Source organism: Mesoplodon mirus (assembly GCF_964341445.2).
Source record: "Mesoplodon mirus genome assembly, chromosome: 14".
NCBI lineage: Eukaryota > Metazoa > Chordata > Mammalia > Artiodactyla > Ziphiidae > Mesoplodon > Mesoplodon mirus.
Window position 1 is genome coordinate 71,115,650 of NC_138990.1, and position 22,467 is coordinate 71,138,116.

The following is a 22,467-nucleotide window of genomic DNA, read 5'->3' on the forward strand; positions in this document are numbered from 1 at the left end:
TAGTTTATAAATAATTTTTCTGTATGTTATTCCATTTCATTCCCTCAACTCCCTTTTCCAAATGAGAAAGTTGAGGCTCAGAGAAGTTTGATAATTTGTTCAAATTGTATAGATAGAATGCCATACAGCTAGGTCTCAAACAGATTTTGTGTCTTCAAGTTCAGTCAGGTTTTTTTTCACTCTCTCACTGCTTTATGTAAACCTGTGTTTGTACCAATTTTTCCAGGATTATCTAGTTTTAGTTTTACCTGAATAGTCTTTTGCCTGTTAAAGAAATTTTAAGCTACATGCAGGAGGTAGGGAGGAGAGGGTGCACATTTTCAAATCTTTCAAAGAGACTCTGAAATCATACCATGTAGAGAGCCACTTCTTCCACCTACATGTAGCTGTGACAATCACCTGAACATTTATTTTAGAACTGGACCTGAAGACATTAGCTATTTTTGGATTAATAGTTTTTTTACTGAAGTATTCAAGCACTTTTTAATACACATGAAGCTGATTTTCTCAACACTTAAATTACTATCCAATTTATAATCCTGGTGTTTTAGAGAATTCAGATCAGTTTGAGGTGCACCTAACCACACATTAAGCTTATGCTCTACACCGAAACTCATGGTGAAATATTTTAATAATTGAATCTTTTCTGGTGGATGATTAGAGGATGTATATCATAGGGATTATGTAGGCTATATAGAAGGCATACCAATATTTTCTTAAAATTATTTATTTTAAGAAAGAAAAATGATTACTTTAAATTTCAAAGAGAGTTAACACTGAATATCCTCTTTATGAGATGTGCATGTCTCATGATCAACAGGGGAAAAAAAAAGAGCTCAAATTGTAAAAAATGAAAGTCTGGGATAGAGAATCCTACAACTTCCTCCCTGCTTTTCCTGGTTAAAACTTAACAGATATGAAAACAATAAACTTACCCTGACATGTTCTACTTCTCACCACTTGATATCCCTGGGGGCACATACAAGAGAATTTCCCAGGCTCATTGACACATTGATATTGACACAGGTAGCTCGAGGTTCTGCATTCATCAATGTCTGTTGAACCAGACAAGAGCAATAAGACAGAGTGGAAAACTTACATGTCACTATTTTGGTAATTTTTTTTAACACTGCATACTCTGAAACAGAAATACAATACTTTATAAGAAGCTCAAGTGCAAATTCTAACAATAGCAGCTCATTTCCCATACAGCTTCACAGCACAGAGAGTTTTTCTTACCATCAGTTTTACTCACTTATTGCTGACAGTTTGGCGAATCCTGGAACTAACCATACTAGCTGAACAGACTGAATGAATTGGCTTGTGTTTGATGATCTTCATGTTGTGCTTGGCAGACCCACCCAGTGATGCAGATTCATATTTGCCTTCTCAGAAATTGGGTGGCTCTGCTCCCAAGTTCATCTGAGTTTTGAACTCCAAGTTCCATCCCTGTGCTAGCTTCTAGAGGTGATGCCCTGGCAGAATGCTTTGCATTTGTCAATGGTGCTGTCCCAAGAAAAGGTGGGAGCGTTTGTGAGGAAGTCGGGAGCATGAAGTGTCAATGGCATCTCCCTCAGGATGTCTTATGCCTTTTGAATTACACAGTGGCAGGCATGACTAGGGGCCAGGTCTCCTGGTTCCTCTTCTAATGTTCTTGACATGCAATCAGCCATTTTTGAACTTAAACATGCATGCCAGTCACCTGGAGTTCTCATTAGATGCAGAATCTGACTCAGTAGGTCTGGGCTGGGGCCTGAGATTCTACAATTCTCACAGGCTCCCAGGAGATGCCACTGCTGTTAGCCATTGCATCACACTTGAGAAACAAGACACTAGAGCACCCTTGCTAATTATCAGACCCAGCCTACATCTAATATTTCAATTATTTTGTTTCTTCTCCTTTCTTTTGAAAACATACTAAAAAGTCAGTGTTATAATTGAACTAAATTAACTGGATTTTAGAACAGAATTTCCATGGATAAAAATTTGCTTTCATAAACAGGTACACACTTGGATTAAAGCGACAGCAATCACAGGAAGTGGACCATGATTACTAATTACTTGGACAATATTTTACCTTCACAGTTGAGCCTGTCACTGCTTAGCTCATATCCTTGATTGCACTGACAGATGAATGAACCAAGAATGTTGTAGCATTGCTGAGCACATTGATTGCTGGCATCACATTCATTTATGTCTGAAAGGCAAGGTTATACACATTTATATATCTATGTCTTTAAGCATAGCCTTGCTCTTTTGTACCTATGTCATCCGATGATAAGTGAGTAATTCCCTAGCTGGATTCTTTGCTCTGCAGAAGCTCACTGGAGAACATCCATTCAGGTTTCATATTTGTTGGAACAACTTCAAACATCTGTCATATACTTCTTTTAAAAATACCAGAATATTTTTTTTTCTGGGAATGACAGTTAGTTTGGTGTTTGATGAATCTTTCCAAAAGAATTTAATGATTCTAATAAATATACATTCCAGTATCTATTTTCTTGTATTGTTGTTCAGATGCAAAATGCCAAGTCTATAAATAATTGATATAAGACACATACTAATACGGTCTCTCAGCATGCTGTAGTGAAGATTTATCTGTGCTATTTAGTACTTTTTAAATGGGTCCTGTTAAATTCCATTACAATTATAACATAAGCCTTTGAGACCCATACAGAGTTTTGCAATGCTCTAAGGCACTGAAAATATTGTGAAAAGGCATTTTTCCTGCACTAGATTCTTTCCATGTCATGCCAATCTTAAAACTGTGTGCCGTGACATTGCATTCTGAAAGGGCAGAAGAAGCATGTAAAAATCAGATGCACTTTCAGCGGAAAGTTTATGTATTTGAACTTGCAGTAACCCCTTTGGCACCTTCAGCGTTTATATCACACACTCTTGACTAATTGGTGTGTGTATATCAATTGATCTGTAGTTAAAATTTTTTTTTTGATACACTCACAGAAGAGAACTAAAACCAAGGTTAAATTTTTTTTCCATTCACATCTTGATGTGTTTTAAAAAACCAGATTGGTTACTGTCTTTTCAGCTTTATGCAGGGAAGTTGATGGAAACCAGTTCACTCAAGAACATAGAAAACTGGAAATACTGCAGTGTGGCTTGGAAAGACAGAAATCAGTCAGGATGACTGTCTCCAGAAGTCTTACCTACGCAGGTATAGTTGTTTGCTGCCAGTTGAAACCCAGGACTGCACTGGCAATAAAATGATCCTGGCGTGTTCACGCATCTTTGGTGGCAATATGGAGGGATGGTACATTCGTCTATATCTAGGTTATCAATCATACACAAAGAGAACCAAATTATTGACTATCCAAATTACTATTATTGAGCTGTTTAGTCTCAATTTCTCAGCAGAGCATTATATGGAAAACCTATCTAGAGACATCTTTTTAAAAGTAATTATTTTTCTTTTTAAAAAATTAGGGTATCTGTGCTTTAAATACACTTTGGTCTGCCCTCTGCAGTTAAATGAGATGTTAAGAACAAAGACTTCATAAACCTGGTTGGGTTGGTTGAGATTTAAAGAGGGAAAAGTAATTAGAACTATTTCACATATAAGTGAGAATGTCCGGCTGGGAATCTAAAAGCTTATTTATAATGATAGATGTAGAAAAGAACTATGGAAGAATTGAGTGATGTAACGTAAAACTAATAAAAGGAGGTACGTGCTGTTGCTCAGCTGGTGACCTTGGCGAAGTCACTTAAATGTTCAGTATCTAGGTTTTTTCTTCTGTAAAATGTGGATAGTAATGCTGCGTGTGTATCTTATGAAGTTTCTGTGAGAATCAAGTGAAAGAACACTATGGAAGGAATGGGACACTAAACAAGTTACTTCTTGAGAGTGCCCCTCTGACACATTGATGATGTGTTCCAGCCTGTGTCCTTCTCGTATAAATATTTCCAACTATAAAATGCTCAATTGAGAACTTGCAAAGTAGGATTAATATTTTAGAAGCATAATAGAATTCCATTAATTGATGATTCTACACTTTGTGACAACTCCAATATGGCATGTGTAATTTAAAATAACAATTATGCACAATCACTGTAATACTATGGAGTGACTACCTCATGGAAAAAATGAAACAAAACAAAACTTTATGCTGAACCCTTCCAGTACTTTAATAACTAAAAGTGTGGAAGGCAGTGTGCTCAAGTGGCTGCAAGGTAATCTGAGTTTGAATCTTCATTCTGGCATTTACTAGCTTGGTCTTAACCTCTCAGAGCTTCCATTTCCTCTTCGGTGAGTAATAATCAGCAATGTGGCAGGATTGTTGGGAGGCTTACATGAGATGGTTTAGGTGAACTTCCTTGCACAAAATGGGCAAAAAAAAGGGGGGGGGAGCTATTATGAATAAGCTGCAAAATATATTTGATTTAACTTGAATATTGAAGTAAACAGTAATGATGTTCATATGGCTTCCCTCCTAATTTATTTAGGTGTCTGATCAAATTGTCACCTCAGGGAGGCCATCTCTGTCCATCCATATAAAATAACTTCTTCTTCCCCATCTACCCCCTTATCCTGCTTTATATTTCTTTGTAGCCAGTGACACTCCTTGACATTGTATTATGTGTTTATTTGCTTCTTGTCTGTGTCCCTCCCTATAATGCAAGGCAAATTTCCTCCTCTTGAGGTAGAGGTAAAGTATTTTTTGTCTGTTCACTGTTGTGTGCTTAATACCTGGAACAGGGTCTGGCATAGTAGGTGCTCAATAAACATTAGCTGAATGAATGGAAAGTTCATACTAATTAAAAGTAATTTTAGCATGGTTCTTCCTAGTACCTAGTGTTACAGCCAGGTGCCAATATCAACAGCTAAATTATGTAAGTGGTACTTTCTAATAGTTCCATGGGCTGCGATTCTGTAAAATCTGTTTGTTTACTACAATGGCCCAATACCTAGAACTTGGCGCACAGTCAGCCCTCACTAAATATTTGATGAATAAATAATGCATGTCTTCTCAACCAGTAAACATTCATTGAACCATTGTTATTTGCTATCATTGTGTTTGGTAATGTAGGTTTATAACAATGATAATCATATATATATTCTACCCCTGTCTTGTATGGAAAATAGGCATGAAAACAAATTAATGCATGGAATTATAAGATCAAAATAGAAAAGTGTACAAGGGAGAGAGGGAGCACCATTCTACTCAAAGTGTGATCTGCTGACCACTACTGGTCCACGGACCATTTGGACCAGTCCGCAATGAATAAGTACAGAACTTGGGAGCAAGTGTTTAGGAATAACAATTTGATGTTACTGCAACATTCTTACTGTACTCTACATAAGTATTGATCTATAACAGGTTGGAAATTTACAAAGGATCCATCAGAGTTTGAGAATTACTGGCGTAGAGGAGGGAGTGACTAATTATATTTGGGTATATCATGGAAGACCTCCCAGAGGAAGTTACCTTGAGCTAGAATTTGAGAGTTGAACAGGAGTTTGTTAGGACTGCATGTCTCTGGTAGAGGCACCAAAGTGTGACACTGTGTGATGTATTGGGGAACTATAACTAGTGGGACAAAGCTGGAGTGTAATTATTTTGGCAGGAGAGGGGTGTTGATACAATAGAGCTGGGCAAGGGCTAGAGAGAGGAAGACCTTATATGCTCTGTTGAGGAATGTAGTGTTGGTTCTATGGGTGAGGGGAACAGTGAGGAAGCCACATGATTAGACCTGAATTTTTTTTTTTTTTAATTCTTGGCGGCACCACGTGGCATGTGGGATCTTATTTCCCCTACTAGGGATGACCAGGGATGAACCTGCACCCCCTGCAGTGGAAGCATGGAGTCTTAACCACTGGACCACCAGGGAAGTCCTAGATCTGAATTTAAGGACATCTCCTGCCATACCATAAAGGGCTCTAACCATAAGTTCCATTCGCTTTGATTCTTCCCATAGTAGGCTGGGTTTTTTCTTTTTGTATACTTTTTACACCCTCAATTGTTTATTTTCCTGACTAATACAGTGGGCAAAACTTTGGTGCCTGTGGAGTTTTCCACACAATTTTCTCTTAAGTCGCAGCTTCAGTCAGTGCAAGCCCTGGTCCTTCCTCAGAGGCTGGGCACTAGCCCCAGCACCTATGCACAACCCCATGGCAGGAAGAACAGGGCCAGGTCCCATGAGGAGCTCAGTGTTGACATCCTGACACCAAAAGCTCACATTCTCAGGTGAAAATTGATGCTGGGTTGCCTGTCCCCACATCATTATCCTCTGTTCCTAAGAGAAAATAAGGACTCTTCACTGATCTTATGGTAAGAGGTGGTATGTAAATCAGTGGACAGAGGGAGTCAATTACAGAGTTTCATCCTAGTGCTGGGCCTCAAGATTGAGCCCAGAACACTTTAGTTTACTTCTCATTTGCCAGTTGGCCTCCCCATATCATGTTCTTCCTGTCATTCAAAAAGCATGCATTGAGCACCTACTTGGCGGGCACTCTTCAGGGACTGGGGAGACAACAATGACACAAACCAGGCCTGGCCCCTGTCCTCAGAGAGCTCAAGTAGAACTCTCAAGGAGGGCACATGTGTTGCATCCCTAGCACTGCACCCACTTGCCACGTAAAGAATGTTTAGTACAAGTCTGTTAACTCATTACATAATGATGGCACACAGCTATACAACCCAGAACCAGGAGCCATTCTAAGCACTCCTGCACATGAGCTCCTCAGATAGAGGCGGGTGTTATCTCCATAGTACAAAGGAAAAGAGTGAGACACAGAGTATTTAAGTAACTTGCCCAAGGTCTCAAAGTGAGTTAGGGGTAGAGCTGGGATTTGAACCTCACCATTTGCCCCATAAGCTATGCTATGCTACAACCAGTGAATGAAGCCCATAGCACCAGTGTTTTAATGCTAGGGTACCAAATAACTAATTTTAAATGATTTTCCCGGTTGCTTTTGTGGTCTCATTCACACCCCAAATTTCTGCTTTTGCTTAGTCTAACATGTAGCCAACACTTTGATACCCAGAATATGCTCAACCTTTAAGGCTAGTTTTTTTCTTGTTAACGTGGAAAATGGATTGGTAGTCAATGAAAAAATAAGCACTATCATTCTCCAAATAAAGATGAGTGCTTTGTTTTAAAGGACTGAGGTTTAAACAGTTAAGATGCTCCAGACAGGACTTGGCTTAGTGCACTGTTGTACTTACCTACACACTGCTCTCCTCGCTTCTGATACCCAGGAGGGCACTGACAGGTGAAGGAACCTCGTAAATTGATGCACACTTGGTCGGCTCTACAGTTGTGCGTCCCTGCAGTGCACTCATCTATGTCTGTTAAAGACACGCAGCACAAAAATAGTTTGAGTCTCTTGTGAAAATGTTGATAGTTCCTCCATTTTGCCATCATACTTTTCTTAAAAAAAAAAGTTTTTACTCTGTAATACTGTTATATTGGAAATGCTTAAAATGACACATTATTTCAAGTGTTCAAAAAGTAATTTCATAGATGTCAGTGTGTACCACTTAGATTTAACAAATGCTAACATTCTGCCATGCGGGCCTCAGCTCACTTTGTTTTGTTAAGAAATGAAACACTGGAGATGTACCTAAAGCCTTACTCCATCCTCATTCCTTTACCCATCCACCTATTACCATCCTGGTAGGTGTGAATCCTTCCCTGAGATTTTTTATACTTTTATTATACAGTTATGCACCCATTACAGTATACAGTATTGTTTTGTGTGTTTTAAAATGTAAATAAATTGTATGATACTTGCTTTTCCACCCAATATATGACATTTGAAATAATTTCTAGTAACTAATCTCTAAAAATCTGCCCAATAACTAGGTAAAAATCAAATTTTAATATTATGCATTCCCTGTTGCTGTTGGGTTGTTTTTGGTAAACTTTAGCACAACATAAATGTATAAACTTTTCATTGCAAATTTCAAAATAAAAAGGATTCAATTTAATCACATTCCTCTAGGAGAGATAGGCTGGTGTAGTTTAAGATACACATTTTCCCAAAACATTTCACTTCTTGGAACAGTTTACTAAATGTACCTTAAGGAGTAGGTAGATTATAGCTCCAGAAAAGTAAAAAATATTCAGTCATAATATGAACTTGTTATAACAAATTTCTTTGAGATCAAAATATGATGGGCACTTGTGTGTGTCTCTCATATTACAGTAACTTATAAGTGAAATATAATTTTGCCTTATCCACATCACCTTTTCATTCATTCAAATCTCTCATATTATGAGGTTAAATAGCACAGATGAAAGGATTATAAAATTTTGGCATTCTTCAACAACTGAAGATTCTAAGCTTCATTAAAAAATATCTAAAATTTGTAATTCCTAGATGACAAATTTTGCATAAAAACTGAGAAAGGTTTAGGGGTGTTTAGATCATCACTGTGGCAGACCCATGGTGGTGCTTTGGAAGAAATAATGGGGCAAAAATCAGTACCAAAAATGAATCATCGGTAATTAGAATTTATTCCTTAAATCCTGCCTTCCCTTTAAGAAGCTCAGAGAGTAGCCCCTGGTGTGTTCCCTTTCATCTTTCTTTATTTTCAAACATAACTGCTGCACTGTGCACATAAATGCACATTATTACACCCAGTAATATTACACCCAGTGTAATAATGTAGGAAGCTCAGGTTATAAGAGAGTTGTCCTCAGATATCGGCTTTAGTTAGCTAGGTGTGGAAATGATAAGAGAGATTCTCTCCAAAAGAAGGAGGGAGGGGAGATAAAGAATACTCGAGGGATGTATGGCTGTTTATTGGATAATAACCTATAAAAGCATCTACTTACATAATTCTTATTATCTGGTTTTAAAGTTTTGGTGAATTTTTTCTTATTTTTTATTTTTGTTTTGAATTTTTATTATTATTACTATTATTTTCAAATCGGTGATTACAACTCTGTCCTTTTCAGGCACTATGCAGAGGTACAGCAATCTTGCTTTGAAATTATCTGCTCTTTTTGTGTCTTTTATTATTTTCTCATATGCACTTGATGAAAACATGTCTACTGGGGTTTCTTCAGAGCTTTATGACCCGCTAATGCAGAAATGACAGCAGAGTTCATATTGTTTTATGTCAAGAACATTTGCCAGCATTTGTAGTGATAATAGCACTGAGAGATACGGCAATGTGAGATTCAGATGTGGCAAGTTTCCTCGGTACATGCTGGCAGAAGATCAAGGGCTCAGGCTGGCTGCTACATTTTCTAAAGGAGGCTTCACCAGTGACTGTGGCTTTTCTTTCTGAGACATCCCTCTGCAAACTGCCTCCACCCCATCGCATTCCTGATGTGATTTCCTTCCTTTTTTTTTTTTTTTTTTTGTCGTTTAGTTCTCTTTGATTAATAGGCTAACATTTCCAGTGGAATTAATATATCATTAAATAGATTTCAAACATAAAAGCCATGCTCCCTGGACCTATTCCTTTTTAAGAACCAGGTCTGTTTACCTTCTAAGAAGGATTATTTAATAAAACTATTAGGTGAGTTAAAGTAATTTAATAAAAAAAACAAAAAACAAAATAAAATACGACTGTCTCTACTGCCACTATATTCTTTTCCTTTCTCTATCAGTAACAAACAAAACTGCATCAGGACTCACCTCACCTAGGATTGACTGGTGTTATTTTATTTTATTTATTTATTTTATAGAATAAGTTTTATTTACAAAAAAATATTTTATTTATTGGCTGCATTGGGTCTTAGTTGTGGCACACAGGATCTTTTGTTGTGGTGCTCGGGCTTCTCTCTAGTTGCGGTGTATGGGTTTTCTCTTCTCTAGCTGTGGCACGCAGGCTCCAGGGTGCATGGGCTCTGCAGGTTGCGGCACATGGCCTCTCTAGTTGAGGTGCGTGAACTCAATAGTTGTGGCACGCGGGCTTAGTTGCCCTGCGGCATGTGAGATCTTAGCTCCCCGACCAGGGATCGAACCCGTGTCCCCTGCATTGGAAGGTGGATTCTTTACCACTGGAGCACCAGGGAAGTCCCTGACTGGTAGTATTTTAAATACACTTTCTACTTACTTGGATGCACTTTTAGTTTTAATTCTTTCAGATGGGAAACCTCCCTGAAATTCAATAAAACACAGTTGCATGAAATCCCCTTCAAGAAATTATTCCAAAGGAGTTGAATGGATGCTTCATCTTATACCTTGAGCTGGATCTGCTTGTAAACGAACAGACTACATTTTCATTTATGGCTTTTCCGATTCGAGTTTAGAATATTTATCCTCTTTGCTCTTAGCAGGTTATCTAATCCTGAAGGATGTGTAGATAGACTGGATTTCCTTGAACTATCTTCAATTATACCATCAATTTATTGGTTTATTTAAATAACATGGTTTTATTAATTTGAAAGTTATACTTTGAGATCCTGTTATTGTTTATTCACACATCTATACAAAATCATGTAAGAACTGTTTTACATTGTTAAACTCTTTTGTGCTTATCTTTTCTACTTTTATGCATTTCTATGTCTTAAATATCATGTGGTAAGAAAATCACTAAAATATACTACTATGTTAGAAACTCAAAGCAGAATATCCATCTCTGTGCAGATGCACCAGAAGACCTGGCTCTCTCAGGTATGTTTATGAAAGCCCTCTGTGGTGGGAATACCTGTATTAGCAAAAGCAATTCTTTATTCATAATGGAAACTACTCACATCAGCTATGGTTTTCCTGATAATCTAGGAAACAGTACTCTGGGGAGAGGAGTTTTTGTTTTGTTTTTAAACTATCTGTAAGTTATCCTTGACAGTTAAGCTCACTAGGTTCTTTAGGTAGACAGTTAACACATTCCCTGGGCCCTGAACCCAAGCTCTTTGAGGACAGGGTCTATGTATTACTTTTTTCGGTATTCCCAGCACCTTGCAGAGTACAAGAAACAGGGTGGGTTTTCAAAACATATTTGTTCAGTAAATGGATGAATGAATCAAGATTGTTTGCTAAGAACTGATGCCTAGAGTTTAAAGAAAGTAGGATCAGTGTTTTATCTCATGAAACTAAACATTTACAAGGCTGAGTAACAGGCAAGACGTAAGAAACAGCAAGATGTCAGTAGATGGAAATGGCTGTAAAGCAGTGGAGTGAAGAAGTGCAAAGCTAGGAAGATGGCAGCATTAGAGGTGGAAGGCTGGCCTGAGGAGGTGAATTTTGAGCTGCATTTTGAAGAAGGTAAGGTACATGGATTGGCAGAAATAGGAGGCTATTTCTAGGCAGAAGGGAGATCACATTAGAAAACACTGATAAGACAAAAGCAGTTTGCGTGAGAAGAATGGCAGACAGCTGGAATCAGCACGGCTGGAGGTGCTGTGTATGAGGAGTCTGGTGCAATGCCTGGTTGAAGGTGCTCATAACATGGTAGCTCAAGTCATGAGCAAAATTCAAGGCCTTAAAGGTGCGATTAGAGTTTGGATTGCACACCACAGGAAGCAGCTCTGAACTATGTAGACATAGCCTAATGGAAACATTACCAAAGTACAAAATAATAGAATGTGCTTCCTAAAATATCACAACACGTAAATCAACTCACATTTCATCATTCTAATGCATTAAGAATAGCTAATGGCAATATTTGGTGATTTCCTCATTTTTCAAAAATGTGCCCACACTCTCCCTTCTAGTGATTTATACTATTGTAGGTCCCTCTCTTGCTGACTTTGGCATCGTCATTGCGTTAAATAATCCAGCTGATCTTCACTCAGCTCTCAGTGCTAGCCCCTTTATCACAATGATCTCCAGTCTATGGAACTGCATGTTTGGTTTTCTCTCAAAGTTAATGGAGGCAACTGTGTCCACATCTCTGTCGTGTCCATTAAGTCCCTGCTTAGGCCCACATTCTCTATGTTTTTGGCTCCTGCCCTTCAGTCTGACTCATATTTCCCAAACCCCTGACTCATGCTGCTTTCTCTCTCTTATGCAACATTTTAATCTCTGCAATGTTCTTTCCATAATTTGATAACTTACCACGACATGGAGTCACTCCACTGTGTTTTCCTGGGCAAAGACTTTGTGTACCTTAAATGCTTTAGATTACCACTTAAACTTTTCTCATTTGTGCTGCTTTACATTTAGGGAATAATTCAGAACTACTTTGGAATAAGCCACCATTGACCAGATGGTGTGTTTGATGATAATGCACTGAAATAGGAATATTATTCCTGAAATAGGAATAATAAAAATAAAAATAATTATTTTTATTCTGTCACTGCCTCTGTGATCTAGGGCCATGGCATCAATTCTTTTTCTCTCTGATTCTCCATCTGTAAAATAGACTGTCTATCCTTAATGATAATGCACAGATTTTAAAAAAGTTCAGAATTCTCAAAATAAATCTTTTTGTTTCCAGACCGTAAATTCTTAGAGTAAAATAACCATATCTTGACTAGATCTGAGTGGGACACTGTGCATTCTTTGTAAATATTATTTGATGGTAAAGAAAAGGTAGTGGTTAAGTTCAAGTTGCTGCTATTTCTTGATGTGTGGATCTAAAATGTTATTTTATGTTTTCCCCAACCATACTAATTTAATCTCATAAATGGAGTAAAATAGGAAAAAAAAGGTCAAGATGCATATTTGCTATAAGGATGAGCTACTTTACTCCTGGCTGCTTTCTTTCTTTTTTTTTTTCCTTCTTCTCTCTCTCTTCCTTCCTTTCTTCCTCCCTCCCTCCCTCTTTCTTTCCTCTTTCCTTCCTTTCTTTCCTTTCCTTCCTTCCTTCCTTCCCTCCCTCCCTTCTTCCTTCCTTCCTGCCTGCCTGCCTGCCTGCCTTCCTTCTTTCCCTCTCTCTCTTCCTTTCTTCCTTTCTCTAGTGACCGAACAATAAATTAGTTCCCAGCAAAATACTCTTTCTACTTCATCTATGAAACTTTTTGAATAAAAGGGACTCATTGGGTGAAGATCTTACAGTTATTTTGGATATTAATCTTATTTTTCAGTATAATCCTGGAAGGTAGCAACTATTTCAACAAGTGCTGAGGCATTGCTATTTTATTGCTGCCTCATCCATTAATGACTATTAATAATGATAACCTGAGAAATCCAGACATTAAATTATGGTGATTGACATCTGATTAAGGAGAAGGTGTGTAATATTTTATATAACTTCACATACAAATTTGTTAAAATTCTAAAATTAACTGGCATAAAAATAGGTAAATATTTAACAGTATTTAAACATCTATTATTTGATTAGGAAATTAGATCTACAGGCCTCTGATTTAATCCTAGTTACAGCCCTGTGGAATAATGGTTTCATTATCCACAATTTTTGGATGAGGCAGGAGTTGCCACTGAAATGTAGGTTGATGAGTGACCTGCCCAAGGTCACACAGAGCAGAGATTCAAACTTAAGATTTCTATTTTGCTTCTGCAATTTAGGTTTCCAGAAAGGCTTATTTCTTAAGAGTTCAGGATAGCAGAAGTTTTATTGTAGTCATATATGTATATAAATTTCTTATATATATTATATAGATACATAATTTTTCTTAGATTTAAAGAGAAGGTTGTTAATCTTTAGGGCGTTGGTTCCTCCCTCGCATCTTTCTTCTCCATTAGAATAACTTTCATAGCTCTCCAAATCTTCTGTTTCCCTCCCCAATCCTTAGCCAATTATCAACAATTTTTGTCAAAGATTTTCTATTTCCCTTGCTGCTTCCTTCATAGTACTGGAATCAGATTTATCTGGGCAAAATGCCCAGTTCTAGTTAGCTTTTCACCCTTCTGAAATTATCAGCTAGAATTCACCCAAGCTAAGCAGTTCTAGCGGAGAAAATAAATACTGATATTAAGTAACAAAAGAGGACTGACTTCGTTGATGGCCAGCAGTAGATTTATAGTTCTGAATTCTTATCTGTTCTGGCAAAACAGATTGTTAATAGTTTGGTGTGCTTTAAATGATAAACAAAAATATCACCCGAATCAACAAATATCAGCCTCCCTGATAGTTAATTTCTTTGTTTTAGAGAGTGGTGAATCAAGTGTTCTGGAAGTCCTTGACATTGCACTGTGTTCTAACAGAACCTTGAAATACGCTATTCCCATATGGAAAAATTGTGCTACATGTACTTGCAGTTGCTTCACCAGCAGTGATGATGGTTTTGCACTGCAAATCGACCCTCTCTCACCTAGTCTCCTCTGTGGCTAGTGGTGTTCATTTGCAAGATGATTGGATGAGGTTAGACATACAGTTCATGTCTAACCTTGTGAATTCATATTAAATATTCATGAATGTGGGGGAGAAAAACAACTGGTGAACATGAACCATCAACTCGTGACTCCTCTGTACTACACACAAACCAAATGGACCAATCATAGGCTAAAACAGAGAAAAGCAAGGACACAAAGACCTTAATCCTCATTCTTCCCCTCTTTTTGCACACTGGCAAAGTGAAGCTTATTGATTTCAGAATCTTAAGGGAAAGACATTTTCTACTGGTAAATGATTGTTAACTGTCAGGAGTGTTCTCTGGCATCTCTGAGAATATGTCATACCCAGGTAAACTCCCTTTTTTCTTCTTAAACTTAATTATCCATTAAAAATTGGGAAAAGATGACCCTGGTATTTGGAATGATATTACAATCAATCATCAATCTACAAACTTGTGGAGGTAAAACTGTGTTTTGAAACAAGCAGCACCATTAGTCTTTGCTCTAGGATGGCTGAGTACCAGGAATTAAAGACTGTATGAAAGTTCAAGCCCATCCCATACAAGCTGGCAATCTACTTCAAACTGGATGGCCTTCATAGGAATTATGATCCCATCTTATTAGGGGATGCCTCTGCATTGATATTTCAATTGTGTTTTCCTGGTGCTCCACTGCTTCACCCTGCCCCTCCCACCTCCCTCCTATCCCCAGCTCCAGATCAAACCCCTGGAGAGTGATGAACTGGATGGAGACTGAGTACATTCAACTGAGTCCTCCATGCCCTCCGTGAGCACTGTGGCTTGATTCCTGGTCCCCCTCCTTGAGGCCTTACAGTCAGATTAGTCAGTCTCTCTAGCCCAAAGCACACACATTCCTGGCTTACTCCGTCAGGCCAATCATCACTTGAGGTCACATAAGCCCCTGGCTATGGCAATGCCAATTATAACAGGCATGGCTTAGTGACCTCCTAATTGTATGAGACCAATAAACATTATACTTGTTGTTCATTCAACAATAAACAGATTTTGTGCCCATTAAATTGAGGCATACTACTAAATTTGCTGAGTATAACTTGGCAATACTTCTCCAAATCATTAACTGCCTAAGACTTTGAAAATAAAGTGTATCTTTGTGCCTCTTGCCTTCAGAGCATGTTACATTCTTGTGTGTATCTTCCTGCCCATTTCATTACATCGTACTTATGAGGTTTCTGCACAATGTTTCCCCATATGCCTCAGGACCCTTCTATTTTTCTGAATTCCAAATGGATAGGTAGTATGAAGGGAGTGAGGGGTGTGACTCATCAAATTTGTACTAAATTCCTTTTTCTTGTCTCTTTCTGATTCAAAATTCCAGCAAAATGAAAAGCAATGAAAGGATAAATATGTGGGTAAATCTTAATGAACACCAACTATATAAAACAAAAATAGTAAGGTCTTTTGTGATTTATAAAAAATTAGAATTAAAATACATGGGAATAAAGCACATGGGTTGGCAGGAAGGTAAATGGAGTTTAAGTTCTTTAAGGTCCTTCTATAGTCTGGGAAGAGGTAAAACTACCAATTTATTTTGGAATTTGATAAGTCAAGGGTACATGTTAAAGTATTCCCTAGGGAAACACTAAAAGAATAGCAAAGAGTATAAAACTGCAAATCTAGTACAGGGGAGAATGGAATAGTACAAAACAGTACGTCATTTTAGACAGAAAGCAAGAAAGGAAAGAAAAAGAAACTAAAATGTGCAGAATGAAAAAAAAAGGCAAATCGTAAAATGGTAATTTAAACCTAAACATATCAATAGTTACGTTAAAGGTAAGTGAATTAAATGCTCTTATAAAAACTAAAAATTCTCAGGTTGATTACGAAACCAAAACCCAAATACGCTGCTTCAAGAGAAATGATTTAAATATAAGGACACAGGTAGATTAAAGAAAAAAGATGGAAAATATGCTATGCAAACACTAACCAAAAGAAAGTTGGCTTTGCAATATTAAAGTTGACTTTAAGGGAAAAAAGATTACAAAGAATAAAATGTAGTACTATGTAATGATAAAAGTTTAGTTCACCAGGAAAATGTAGAAATTCTAAATTTAACCTCATTTAATCACATAGCCTCAATATAGATAAAGCAAAAATGGATAAAACTAAAGGGAAAAATGAATAAACACAGTAAGAGATTTTAACATATCTCTCCCATAACTAAAAGAATAAACATACATTTTCAGAAATGAATAGAAAATATGAATAACATGATTAAAAACTTTGAACTTACATACACAGAACACTGTACAGAACACATAACCTTTTCAAGTATTGAGGAAATATTAAAATAAAATGACTATATTCTGGTCTTAAGACAAGTCTAAATAAACTTCAAAAATTGCAATATACAGATTTTGTTCTCTAATTACAATGCAAATAAGATAGAAACAGCAACAACGACGATGACAAAACTAAAAAATCCCTCTCTTTTGGAAAGGAAGAAATACACTTCAAAAGAACTCATGATTTAAAGAAGATAACAAAATTGAAATTTAGGACTATTTCAAACTGAATGAAAATGAAAATGTTATGTATCAAAACCTGTGGGGAAAAAGGCCAACCCTTAAGAAGGCCTATAGTCCCTCCTCTCTTTACATCATCCTATCTTTCCCCCCACCCCGCTGACTGTACTCAACTTATAAGATGAGATTTGTATCTGTTGTGAGAGTGGACTTGAGGATTTTGATAAGCTGTTTAGAGAAGAAGGAAAAGATCTTGACCATGTCTTTCCAAAGAGCAGAGCTAGAATAAGCAGATAAAAATCTAAGAAAGGCAGATTTTAGTTCAGTGAAAGAAAAAAATGTTGTGGTCATTGGACATTTTAATATATTAGGAGATAATGAGGTTCCTATCATTGGAAATATGCAAATGGTGCAACGTGAATCTCAGTAGTGGGGGGGGGGATTTGACCAGTTACCTGTGTTTAAAGATGGTGCTAAAGCACGGCATGCAAATATGGCAGAATATTAACAGTTTCTGAATCTGTGTCATACCTTCAACTTCAAGTTTGAAAACTTAATTAAAAAACATTGAAAAATAGATGCTGCATCCACCCCAATATAGAAAGTTGTGAGGATTCAACAAAATTGAATATCTATACTTTCTCCCTTTGACATATGGTGTACATACATATATCTTTGTATATATACAATATATATTGTGATGCTTACTTTTATACTTTTATAATTTTTCCTCTAACATATGAAAAACTCACTCTATGATAAAGCATAGCAAGGAAAGATCTCATCCTAAGTGGTTATTTATTCTCTCTCTCTTCCTTGAGCAAGGAGGTAGTTAAGAAATCCTAGACTTATTATTCCTTGTAAGTATTAAGAATTTTTCAGGAAGGGGGACTCTGCAGGCTTCATCATATTAAGGCATAAGATTATTTGGTGTTCAAAATGTTAAATGCAAGCAACTATCAGCTTGTGCCCAAGTGTTTCATATGCCATTAAACCAAGGGAGATTTGACTTTTTGGTTTTGTTCCAAATTGATACTATAGTTACCATTTCCCTCAAATTATTCATGAATTATCATGCATTCTTGAATTTAATTTGCTGATAAATTGTGTTTGATGTACATAGGCTGTGGGATATCTCCCAGCCCCTGTGTTAAAACACTTTCAGTGATGTGAAGAAATAGCATTCAAATAACTCCTGAGTATTAGTTTGAGGAGTACCTAAAGGCAATAGGGGACAAAAGAAAATACTGTTTCCTAAAACTATGACCTGGTGAGTTTTGATGCTAAAGAATTCTCAAGCTAGCATATAAAATAGTCTTTGGGCTTTTAAATGAGTTTGGGGCATTTTACCTTACAGTTCTATTACAAGCAAAAATACATTTGGACTGTATATTCTCTGAAATCTCTTTCAGTTTAAAAAATCTGAAATTAAAGCTCACTTTGCTGAAATCCTGAAGGCTGTTGTGAAAAGGATTCATTTTCCAGCTCTCATCTCTTCTGCCCTCTCTAACACAGAATGTTGGAACCTGGGAAACCTGAAAAACATGCTCTTGCTTCTTGGGGGCCATGACCGTTTCTTCTTCCCTTCTTTTTCATTTTTCAGCAGTAACTTCTCCCTCCTCCTAATCTGTAGAATCAAAGGAGGGGTTAAAATGGACTCATCTTTCTGAACAGGATTGAATGGCTCTGTTAGCAGAGTGGGATGAATAGAAAGTTCTCTTCAATGTTTTAGTGCAGTACTGTGTACCTGTAAAGTTACATACTTGCCCGGAATTTAGAGTAGCTTAATGCTTGTTTGGCAGCATAAACTCTGAAAAAAATCTTGTGGGGAAACATGCCCCATACATGATTTCTGTCTGTAGAGTACAAAGGGAGATGGACGTGTGCCAGTTATGTAGTTGATGTGTTAAAGGTAGATGCCAAACTAAGGCAGTCTTTAAGAGAATTTCTTGGCATGAATAAACAGATTTTTTAAAAAGTCTATGTTCTTAGATCTGTTATATATACTTAAAATGGTTACTGAGTGGAGCACATCCGTAGAGTCCATCATATTCCAAGTTTTCATTTTAGAAGAAAATGGAAAAATTGAGCAATTCATATTGTTAATTTTAAAATTAGCCTAGAATTATTTCTCCCTAGAAATGTAATAATTTGTTCGTGGAAACCTTTAAATGAAAACCTTTGGCTTCAGGCACATATGTGGTCAATATGGATGACTGTGAAGCTGCCAGGTAGGGGTAAGGAGGTCCTGTCAGTGACCTTCAACTACAGGTCTCTTTCCATGGCTTTCAGAATTAGAACAACCATACTATTTTCTCACTGCATAGTATTTTTAAGTTCTAAATTATTTTATTTGAGGTTGTTTCCTTCTTTAGTTGCTTGTGCTAGCTTTTTTTCTAGCCTTATTATACCAAGGGTTTATTATACCAAGAATTAGAGTTTACGGGAAGACTTGACCTTTTTAGAAAGTCTGAGAACCACAGAATAAATTTTTTTCTTATACAACTCCCTGACAGAAAGATATGAAATACGATTGAGACAGAAGAGTGGGTAAGATCATGAGTTTTAGAGTCAAGTAAGCCTCAGTTCAAACCCAAGCAACACTGTGTTTTTGGTATGTGTCGGGAGAAAGTCACTTAACCTTTCCAAGTCTCACTGCCATGTCTGTCAAGTAGGGATAATATGCATTTCTTAATGTTCTTGTGAGGAGTAACTGAAGTAATACACACCCCAAATGGTACCTGGTTGGCACTAGGGCTCAATAAATTGTATTTAACAAAACTGTGAATTTGCTATATGTAAGGGTGGTACTTCTGTTATAGACAAGTGGAAGGAAGCAAGAAAACTGCAGAAAGGCAGGGCTTTTTAATATAGTTTTCTATGTCCTTGCATGTAATTATACATCCTATCTTGGTTTCTTTGCTCAGTGTTGTATTTTGAATGTGACACTGAAATCCAATCAGGAGGAACAACCATAGCATCAAATGACTTCCCTTGCTTTTGCATATTCCAGATGAATGGATGCAAGAACAGGCAAAATCAGCCTTTCTTTCTTAAAGTTATTTCTTATTAGGGAAATTGCAAACATTCACACAAATGTAATCTGGCAAAACAAAAAGAATCTAGAATCTTTTGCATTTTATAATATTTTGTGATATGAAAGGACAGTTGGTGGCAATAGGACCCAGCCACAGAAATGGAATGTTAATGCTTATGAAGACTACTTAGCAAACATAGCTTTAACTAGAGCTCTAATTAGAACTTATGTGTAACTCTGAGAACTTCTGTGTGTACAAGTTCTAGCTATGAAAAAGCTGTGAAAATGTAAATTTCAGAAGCAATTTTTATTTATTATATTGACTATGTCAAGGATATTATGGTCATTGTCTTTCAAGACAGTGATGAAATTATAAATCAGAACTAGAGAACAGGTGGGGAATATTTTCAAACGTAGTGGGAAAAACTGCATGTAAATGAGTCAAATGAGCAGGTCTGAGGAGTCTCCACTAAACATAATAGTGATCTATATCATTTGTAGTTGATGAAGCAGCCATTCAATCATATCACACAGGAGGATTTGATCTGGAGCCAATTTTTGTTTGTTAAAAGCTATGCTAGTAATATAGTAAAAACTCATGGCATATTAGAAAAATTTTCTTTGGAAAATTAATTTTGGTTTCTTTGGAAACCAAATGACCTCCAAATGCTTTCATTATGGCCTTACAAAAATTATATATGTATATATGATAGATTCTTATTCCCATATTAAAGGTAAAACAGAAAATTAATAGGAAAAATTAAAGAATTTAAAACCTGAGGAAAAACACTATGCTTATGGTGTCAGTGTGACAAATTAGCAGGTGACAAGGCTGACTTCCTTCTCTGTTGTCTTATTACCCCACCTTTTTCTGTCCTGCATTTCTGATTCCTTCTTCCTATTTCAGTATTTGCTTTTGCATTTGCCCTTTCTCAATTTCACCTCAACTGGGCAGACCATTCTTTTACCTTGAGAATTCTGACTGCTGCCACATCCAGGGTAGTGTGAGGACCATCTCCTACTGGTGTGCAGGCCTTGGGCACTGCTGCTTCAGCAATGGTTTGTGAGTGCTGTTTCCCTAGCCCAGTGCTGTGACTCTCCAGTGCACCCCTCAGGAGCTCAGCAGGCTGTCCCCACCATCTTCATCTCCTCAGGAAGGTGGGCTGCTATACAGGCCCCCAGAACCCCAACACCAGCCACCTAATCCTGTGACTACTCACATAGATGTCAGTAAAATGCAGAAGGTCCTGTATAATTGGATAAACCTCACTGCAATATAACAGGTAGTTTCATCTAAAAACTAGTCCTTTCATCAGTGCCATCTTGTATGGCCCTCCATATCAGCCAGGCAATATACTGCCAAGTGCAAACATATGTTGCCACTTGTCTGCCTTTGACTGTAAGCCTCTCTCCAACCCTTCTACCTTAACAGGATAGATTCCCCTTCTAGGTCCAGCTCACATCCACCTTCTTTAAGTTTCTTTTCCCGGGTTCCTTTGGCCAGTGTAAGATGACTGCAGAAAGCAGCTTGTCCAACTGACCTCTGGGACTGCTGTATCTACAGATTATCCTTGCTAACGAAGAGGAAGAGCAGCACACTTGCTATCTGTGGAAAGTCAACTGCCTTGGAGAGGTCTTGGACAGCTATCCCCCCACCCCTCTTCTCCTTAACTAGACTCACCTTAAGGATGAAGGGGTGCCTCTGGCACTCTGTGTGGCTTAGGGTCCTAAACAAGTTTTTCTCCGACCACTGAATTCTGGCATTCTCCACTAGGAAACCAGCAGCTGAATATCCCTAGGCATACATCAGTGACCTATATAATTTTATAGCCTCAATTTGTTAAAGGTACCAGTTGAGCTCTCCATTAGATTTGATGTGTAAATTCTAGCACTATTATATTATAAAGTGTCAAAACACTTAAGATAAATAACATTCAGTGCTTCCATAGTATTTCTACAATTATATTGTCACTACAACAATTTTTTTACAAGACTAGGGGATGCTATGCCAAATAAGGGAAATGTGTAGAACCTCTCGTAGCTTCTGCAAAGGCTGAGTTACAATTTTATTTTCAAACTAGTTTTCCAGTAAGTTTTAGTACAAATTTTAAGATGGAACAAATCTCAAGTAGTAAAAATCCTTTAAGAGTATACAGTTATATTCTGTGTGGATAAAATTGTAATGGCCTGGAACAATGACTACATGCTGAGTGGAATTTTAAGGCTGGTTTTGACTTTATATGAGCTTTTCCTTGAGCTAAGGTATTTTCCCCACTGTGTTATGTTTGATAAAGATTTAAACTTAAAAACAGAACTATGCTATTTTTATAATGAAATTCATATTTAATTTGCCTTTGTAGCACTGGTATAAATGAAGAATAAAACCAGTCCTAATTAACTACAATAAAATTATCTTATTGGGTTAACAAATTTAGAACTCAGAAATAAGTTTTAAAAGCAAATGATGTGTTTACCTCTTCTGTAAGCAAAGCTGATTATGCCACTTCCCACTATCTTCAGGATGATATCCAAACTTTTTAACATGACATGCAAGGCCCTTCATGATTTGACTTTAACCTGTCATCTTGTATTGCTCGCTGAATTGTATAGAACACTTGTTTCTTCTGTATTCTACTTAACGACCTTAGCAAATACTGTTCCTTCTGCTTAGAACACTCTTTCTCTTTCCCTCCTTTCCTTCCCCCAGTTCATTAAGGACTAATTCCCACAACTTCCCAAGACTGACGCCTGGTAGTACCTTCTCTGGGA

At 37.2% G+C, this 22,467-nt stretch overlaps 1 protein-coding gene and 1 long non-coding RNA gene across 5 annotated transcripts in view; one reads left to right on the top strand and one right to left on the bottom strand.

Annotated features, from left to right (window-relative positions):
• The window catches only part of LOC309815244, a 209,443-nt gene that overhangs the window by 176,662 nt on the left and 10,314 nt on the right, over nucleotides 1–22,467 (top strand). The gene's annotated exons all lie outside the window — the stretch shown is intronic.
• Nucleotides 1–22,467, bottom strand: part of EFEMP1 (EGF containing fibulin extracellular matrix protein 1) — a 69,221-nt gene that overhangs the window by 9,713 nt on the left and 37,041 nt on the right. For all 4 annotated transcript variants that reach the window (XM_082641919.1, XM_082641918.1, XM_082641920.1 and 1 more), the window contains 4 exons: nucleotides 7,188–7,310; nucleotides 3,171–3,290; nucleotides 2,078–2,197; nucleotides 936–1,055 (listed from right to left, as the gene is read on the bottom strand). In XM_082641919.1, coding sequence (XP_082498045.1) covers nucleotides 936–1,055; nucleotides 2,078–2,197; nucleotides 3,171–3,290; nucleotides 7,188–7,310 — 483 coding nt within the window. The remainder of the gene's footprint in view (nucleotides 1–935; nucleotides 1,056–2,077; nucleotides 2,198–3,170; nucleotides 3,291–7,187; nucleotides 7,311–22,467) is intronic.